Source organism: Delphinus delphis, chromosome 1, assembly GCF_949987515.2.
Source record: "Delphinus delphis chromosome 1, mDelDel1.2, whole genome shotgun sequence".
NCBI classification, from domain to species: Eukaryota; Metazoa; Chordata; class Mammalia; order Artiodactyla; family Delphinidae; genus Delphinus; species Delphinus delphis.
The window spans coordinates 25,509,716-25,517,473 of NC_082683.1; the positions used below are offsets into that span (position 1 = coordinate 25,509,716).

Consider the following 7,758-nt stretch of genomic DNA (forward strand, 5'->3'; position numbering starts at 1 on the left):
AGAACTCAATACATTTTAGGCATTAAGAGGCTCAATGATTAGCAGAGATGACAAACAAGTTAAAAGAAAATAACAGGTTTATTAACCCTAGAGAAATGAAAGTATGTGGCCACAAAAGGACATAGAAGGTTCACAGCAATTTTATTCCCCCAAATTAAAAACCTCATATCCATCAAGAGAAAGGATAAACAAACTGAGGAATACAATGCCACACTACTCAGCAATAAAAAAGCATGAATTACTGATACAATGCATTAACAAGAGTCAGGGAGCTCACCTCTTTCCCCTGCTGTCAGTAGTTACTGAATAAAATCCATTCACCACTTTAACATCTAGCTGTGTTTGATACTGAGTGAAGAAGCCAGACAGAAAAGAATCTATACTGTGTGATTCCACTTACACAAAACTCTAAAACAAAAGTAAACTGTGGTGATAGACATCAGAGCAGTGCTTGCCTCAAGGTAAGGGGCTAGGGGACTAACTGGAAAGGAGCAAAGGGAACTTTCTAGGTTGACAGAAATGTTCTAGAGCTTGACTCGAGTACTGGTTACACAGATGTTATTTGTTTATCAAAACTCATTGGACTTGGGCTTCCCTGGTGGCGCAGTGGTTGGGAGTCCGCCTGCCGATGCAGGGGACGCGGGTTCGGGCCCTGGTCCAGGAAGATCCCACATGCCGCGGAGCAGCTGGGCCTGTGAGCCGTGGCCGCTGAGCCTGCGCGTCCAGAGACTGTGCTCCGCAACGGGAGAGGCCACAACAGTGAGAGGCCCGCGTACCGCAAAAAAAAAAAAAAACTCATTGGACTTTATACTTAAGATGTGAACACTTTTATTACATGTAAATTGTACCTCAATTTTTTAAAAGACGGTTTAAAGAGACAATGACAGATTGCTATAGGGCAGTAGTTCTCAAATTTTTTGGTCTCAGGAACCCTTTATTCTCTTAAAAATTACTGAGGACCTAAACAGCTTTTGTTTATATGGGTTGTATCTGGCAATATTAACCTAGAAATTTTAACTGAAAAAAAATTTTAAGTATGTATTAATTCACTTAAAAATAATAACCCAGGGACTTCCCCGGTGGTGCAGTGGTTAACATTCCACCTGCCAATGCACGCCACAACTATTGAAGCCCATGCGTCCTAGAGCCCCAAGCACCACAACTACTGAGCCCACGTGCTGCAACTACTAAAGCCCGAGTGCTATAGGGCCCACGGCTGCAACTACTGAAGCCCGCGTGCCTGGAGCCCAAGGTCTGCAACAAGAGAAGCCACTGCAATGAGAAGCCCGCGCGCTGCAACAAAGAATAGCCCCCCTCTCGCCGCAACTAGAGAAAGCCCCAGAGCAGCAACGAAGACCCAATGCAGCCAAAAATAATAAATAAATAGATACAAATAATAAGCCCATTTTATTTAACATAAATTATATATTTTTATGAAAAATGACTACATTTTCAAAAAATGTAGTGAGAAGAGTGGCGCTGTTTAGCATTTCTGCAAGTGTTTTTAATGTCTGGCTTTTCAGTGTGCTGCAATCTCACAGATATGCAGGAGGAAAAAGGAGTATTTTAAGAGCTAAAAAAAAATGTGGACTTTCCTGGTGGCACAGTGGTTAAGAATCCGCCTGCCAATCCAGAGGACATGGGTTCGAGCCCTGGTCCAGGAAGATCCCACATGCCGTGGAGCAACTAAGCCCGTGTGCCACAACTACTGAGCCTGCTCTCTAGAGTCTACGAGCCACAACTACTGAAGCCCGTGTGCCTAGAGCCCGTGCTCCACGGCAAGAGAAGCCACCGCAATGAGAAATCCACACACCGCAACAAGGAAGAGCCTCCACTCGCCGCAACTAGAGAAAGCCTGCCCGCAGCAATGAAGACCCAATGCAGCCAAAAATAAATACATAAATAAATAAATTTATTTTAAAAATGCATATGGGCAGCACAGCCGGAGTAAGGAAAAAAAATTGTATATAGTCTTCCTTCACCAAAACTAGAAACTGGTGGTTTTTTAAAGGTTAGTTGCAATGCAGAATCTGAGGCTTTAACAATGAATTTTTCGAACTCTGTAACATTAAAATCCATTGCTCTATCTTGTGCTTAGAACAGATCTTATCTATGCCTGATTGTGTAATATCAAGCATTGGTTTTTGGGATAATATCAGTTCATCGATGTTGACACATTCTATAGAATTTTAAAAAATCTATTTGTTAATATCACCTCCAATCTCATCAGAAAAGTCTTTAAGCACTGGGAAACCGTGAAGCTCATGATGGCAGATACAAGTTTTCCAAAATTCTGACTTCACTTGAAAGCTTGAATTTTATCATTATATAATATACATTATCAATATACCAACAAATATTGTTATTTTCCTTGATGTGACAGATTACTTTATTTTCGAGAAGATATTGGAAATACCCAAGTCTGAATAACAATAGTATGTCTTTCAGTCATTCTTTTGAGAAAAAATAGTGTTCCGAGAAAAAAGGCATCTCACAACTCAAACAATCACAGAAGTTCTTTTCCTCAAGGTAAGCATCAATACTTTGAGAAGCAGATACACTATGCATACTTCCCATTTTGTTACACAGAATATTAAAAAGGTGTGTACTCAATGGTTAATATTTAATAAAATTAATAGTTCTTGCCAAGTCATCAAGGACATTTTTAAGTAAAAACGACTTTTTCTTTTTTTAATTATAAGTACATAGTGGTAAATAATACAATGGCTACCAATACAGTTTGGTGCCACTGCCTCAATTTGTGCCAAGGGGCCAGGACTTTTACCTATTACTGCCTCTGCACCACGAGTGCAAATATCAACACAGTGAAAAGAGCAAGTAACATCTAGTATTATTAAGAAAGTAGTTTTAACTTCACAGATCCTTTGAAAAAGTCTGGGGAAACCTAGGGTTCTAGAGACCACCCACTTTGAAAATTCTATTATAGGAGAGAATAAGAGATAAACTAAGCTAGACTAAGAGGTTCAGGTAAGAATTCCCAAAGGAAACAAGACTTAACACTTTATGTGCCAACAGACTAAGGATGATCTTTATCTATCTGCTCACTCATTTATTGCCAGTTTCCGCTCAGTGTCTGATACACAACAGGTGCTCAATAATGTTGCTGAATGAATATATGAGATGACAATTGAGCTGAGTCTTAAAGGAAAAACAGCGCTACAGGGAGAGCTTGGGGTAGATCTGGGGGTAGTCAGTGGCAAGAAATGAAGCTGGAAGAAACAGACTAATCTCACATTACATCAATGCCAAGATTCTGTACAAAATGTCGGCAAGTAGAATCCAGAATGACCAAGTGCGATTTATCCCTGGAATGCAAAGATTCAATTCTTAGGAAACAGATTACATCATCTCCATAGATGTAATCATGAGGCATAACATAAAAATTTTTTTTTTTTTTCGGCTTTTTGCCTCACTGCAAGGCTTGTGGGATCTTAGTTCCCCGGAAAGGGATTGAACCCCAGCCCGGCAGTGAAAGTACCGAGTCCTAACCACTGGATGGCCAGGGAATTCCCAAACAAAATGTTAACAGGATTTTTGAGCAAACGGTCTTTTCTCAACTATTTCTCAAAAATACACTATTGTTTATTTTTTCTCTCATTCTTTTTTTTTTATAAATTTATTTATTTTTTTTTTTGGCTGCGTTGGGTGTTTGTTGCTGCATGTGGGCTTTCTCTAGTTTCGGCGAGTGGGGGCTACTCTTCATTGCAGTGCATGGGCTTCTCATTGCGGTGGCTTCTCTTGTTGCAGAGCATGGGCTCTAGGCATGCGGGCTTCAGTAATTGAGGCACATGCGCTCAGTAGCTGTGGCTCGCAGGCTCAGTAGTTGCAGTGCATGGGCTCAGTAGTTGCGGTGCATGGGCTTACTTGCTCCGCGGCATGTGGAATCTTCCTGGACCAGGGCTTGAACCCATGTCCCCTGCATTGGCAGGCAGATTCTTAATCACTGTGCCACCAGGGAGGCCCTCTTCTCTCATTCCTAATTGCTGCTTTTCACTGAATGTTTTTGTGGTATAATGAAAATATATACTTGGTCTTTGTCCCTGGTTCCTGGAACAGAGCTCTTAAAATCCTGGGAATTTTCTGAGTGACAGGAGTGTCACTCAGGGTTATTCATAAAGAGCCCCTTCTGACCACACTTGAGTCTATGCTAATAAGGTGATTCAGGGTTGGGCCCCTAAGTAGCCTCAGGATGGAGAGAAGATGAAACAAATGATTAAAAGGGGGGAGGGGATACCAACAGTAATTCTTATGGATCTTCACAAGCTGATTTTTATCTACATATAGAGAAAAAAATAAAAACAATAAGAATGGCAGGAAAGGAGCAAGAACTGAGAGGGAGATTGTCCTAGAAGATATTAAAAGATACAATAAAGCCTCAATAATTTAAAATGTGGCACTGGCACATAAAAAGAGAGCTACAACAAAGGAATAGAATAGTAAGTCCAGCTATAGACCTAAATATAGTTAGAGGAATTCTGTATACGATAAAGATGGAATATTTCAATCACAGGGGAAAAGACAGACTGTTGATAAAAATGATTTTATAGCATCTGGAAAATAATTATCAGATATTGATACTTAATTTCCACCTTACCCTAATCCTAAGGTATTCAAAATTTAAATATATATTTTTTAAAAACCATAAATACTAGAAACATGAACAATCTATAACTATTAGCAAAAATACGGTTCTCATAAATATGAGACAAAAAAAGCCAAACACAAAAGGAATACATACTACATGATTCCATTTAGATTATGTACAAAAACATGCAAAGCTCATGTATGGTGTTAGTAGTCAGGCTAATGGGAAAAATACGGAGAGAGGAGAAAGGAGCATGAGAGGGTCTTCAGGGATGCTGTAACATTCTGTTTTTTGATCTGGTTACTAGTTATACAGGTGTATCCAGTTTGCAAAAAGTCATTTGTAACATGTGTACTCTTCTATATGTATCTTATACTAAAATATAAGTTTTATTTTGGGGAATTCCCTGGCAGTCCAGTGGTTAGGACTCTGTGCTCTCACTGCCGAGGGCCCAGGTTCAACCCCTGGGCGGGGAACTAAAATCCCACATCCCACAAGCCATGTGGTATGGCCTAAGAAAAAAAAAAAGGTTTATTTTCAAATGTACTAGAAGAAAACATGGGAGAATTAATTTACAGTCCCAGAGCGAGCAATGCCTTCTTAAGTATGATATCCCAGTAGCCATAAAAAGGGTTAACAAATTTCACTACATAAAAATAAACTTCTGCACAGTAAAAAAGACCAACAATCCAATAGAAAATATGGGTTAAAAATATGAGTATACACATTCCAGAAGGTAAATACAAATAACTCCAAACATACTAAAATACGTTCAGCCTCACTTATAAGTAAAATGCAATTAGTATAAGATATTTAACAGACTGGAAAAGATCAAAAAGTGTGGTAAAAAAAAAAAAAAAGTGTGGTAACACAGTAAATTGGTAAAAGTGTGAGAAAAGAGGCACAGTCGGGACTTCCCTGGTGGTCCAGTGGTTAAGACTCTGCGCTTCCAATGCAGGGGGCACGGGTTCACTCCCTGGTCGGGGAACTAAGACCACACCTGCCGCGCAGCACAGCGCAGTCAAAAAATAAATAAATTTTAAAAAGTAAAAATAAATTTAAAAATGAATTTAAAAAAAAGAATTCAGCCTTCTTAAAAGGAAAGAAAAAAGACACACACACAATGCTAGCAACGGTATAAACTGGCACAACCTCAATGGAGAGCAATTTGGCAATAATTGTTGAAGTTTAAAATGCAGATATCAAAAAGATGTCTATATATGTATAACTGGATCACTTGGCTGTACAGCAGAAATTAACACAACATTGTACACCAACTACACTTCAATTTTAAAAAACATTGATAAAATGCAGATACCCTTTGAAAAAGCAATGTAACTTTTGGAAATTTATTCTACAGATACACATGCACATGTGCCAAACAATGGATGCACAGGTATAGCCACTGCTGCATTATTTTTATTGGCAAACGAGTATAAGTATAAACGTCCATCAACTAGAAATTGGTTAAGTAAATTAAGTAAACATACACCTTTGCATGTACACATAAGAAAATGTTAAGGATGGTCGATCTGGATATCAAGACTAAGGGGCTGGGGATCAGGGCTGAAAGAAAGACTTTCGCTGCATACCTGTTGTATTTTTTGAATTCTAAATCATATATGTGACCTATTAAAAGTAATTTTTAAAAAATTAAGTGAGAGACAGTGAGCTAGGGAGATATGCAGGGTCCAGAAAGTACAGAGCCTAGTATGCTATGGTAAATAGTTGGACTCTATACAGAGGACAATGGGAAATCAATGAAAGAACTTTAAGAAAGGAAATAAGAGCCAGATTTGTGCTCCCCAAACCACATCCACCTTTAGGGACGGCAGCTTAACGTTTATGTACAACTTCAGAGTCTGCACTATACTTTCACATTTATTATTATCTCATTTATCCCTCACATGAAGGAACTGAGTGCAAAGAGGTTATGTGATTTTTTTGCCTAAAGTCACTAAGCTAAAAATGACAAAACCAGGTCTTTTTGCTAACAACACGATACAGGTAAGACACCAATTTAGAAGTCCCCTACTCAAAGCTCTCCGAGTCCTCTACCCTAGGCACACTCTAACTATCCCACAGTTGGAGGGAGATACTTGGGGGCGACAACCCCTCAAACACTTGAAAATACGTTACCTTCAGAATTAATACGGAAGTAAAATTCCCACAAGATAAACGTAATTAGGCATATGCAGAAAAAGTTCAAAAGGCTGTAAATTTGGGAGCCCGGGTTTCCCGACTCTCAGACCAGGAGGCTTTAGCCTTCAGCCTTCCCCAGAGAAGTACATAAAAGCCTACAATAAATGGCAAAACGGGAATGCCTGAGCCACCCTATGGGGCAAAATGGAAGAGGAAGCCGGAAGCCCCCGGCAAGAAGAGAAGTGAGCCACCTACTCACACTCGTACTTCCGATTGACTGGAGGATACTTGGCCTTGATCGCCTTCTGCTTCTCAGTCAAATTGTAATCTCTAACATTTTCCCCTTCCAGCGCCATGATTGCGGCTTGGGCCCCAAACTCAACTTCCGCCCTTCGTCAGCCGGACTTCGGCCCGGACTTACAACTTCCGCCCTACACTCCGCCCCTTGACACACACCCTTAAAGGGCCAGGACTCCATTCTCGAGGACTTACTTAATCCCCTAAGACTTCCGTCCTAGGTCCCGTCGCTTGGAGATCTTTAAAAGTCCAAGGCCTCATTTTCTGGGTTTGCTTCATCAATAGTTCTAAGAACTAAGGGAACAAATAAATTGGAGGACCTAGGAGCAAGGGACACTTGAATTAGACATCTCGAGGTCTGATAGAAGCCTTTTCTTGCAGCCTCACCCCCAGAGCTGACAACTAGACCCTAAAACATTTTAGACTCCTCAACTAAAGTCCTACTTTGAAGGGCTCGCTAGCTTCAAGAAAATGGCTGCACCCAGGAGCGTGCGGACTAAACCTCTCACGTGACCTCGAGAGGCGCACGCTCACCAACCCCGCGCGCGCGCAATCGAAGGAAGTCGGCTCCCGGCAGTGTGGGGGCAGGGGAGGAGCGCGCGCTTCGACCCCGCGGCAAGCGACTCCGCGCGTCTGGATAGGCTACGAACGCGGCTTCCCCGCCCACATCGCCGCTCGGCGCGCTCCGATTGGCCGGTGTTGGCGCGAAGGTG

The 7,758-nt window shown here is 41.0% G+C and overlaps 1 protein-coding gene across 4 annotated transcripts in view; it reads right to left on the reverse strand.

Moving 5' to 3' along the window:
* The window catches only part of ZBTB8OS (zinc finger and BTB domain containing 8 opposite strand), a 71,338-nt gene extending 63,831 nt beyond the window's left edge, over window positions 1–7,507 (reverse strand). The window contains exon 1 of one of the 4 annotated variants that reach the window (XM_060018437.1): window positions 7,008–7,194. In XM_060018437.1, coding sequence (XP_059874420.1) covers window positions 7,008–7,104 — 97 coding nt within the window. In that variant the 5' untranslated portion in view covers window positions 7,105–7,194. Of the gene's footprint in view, window positions 1–7,007; window positions 7,195–7,240 lie in introns of those variants that run through there. The other 3 variants (XM_060018445.1, XM_060018453.1, XM_060018428.1) reach the window with 3 other exon arrangements.
* Window positions 7,508–7,758: the final 251 nt, after the last annotated feature.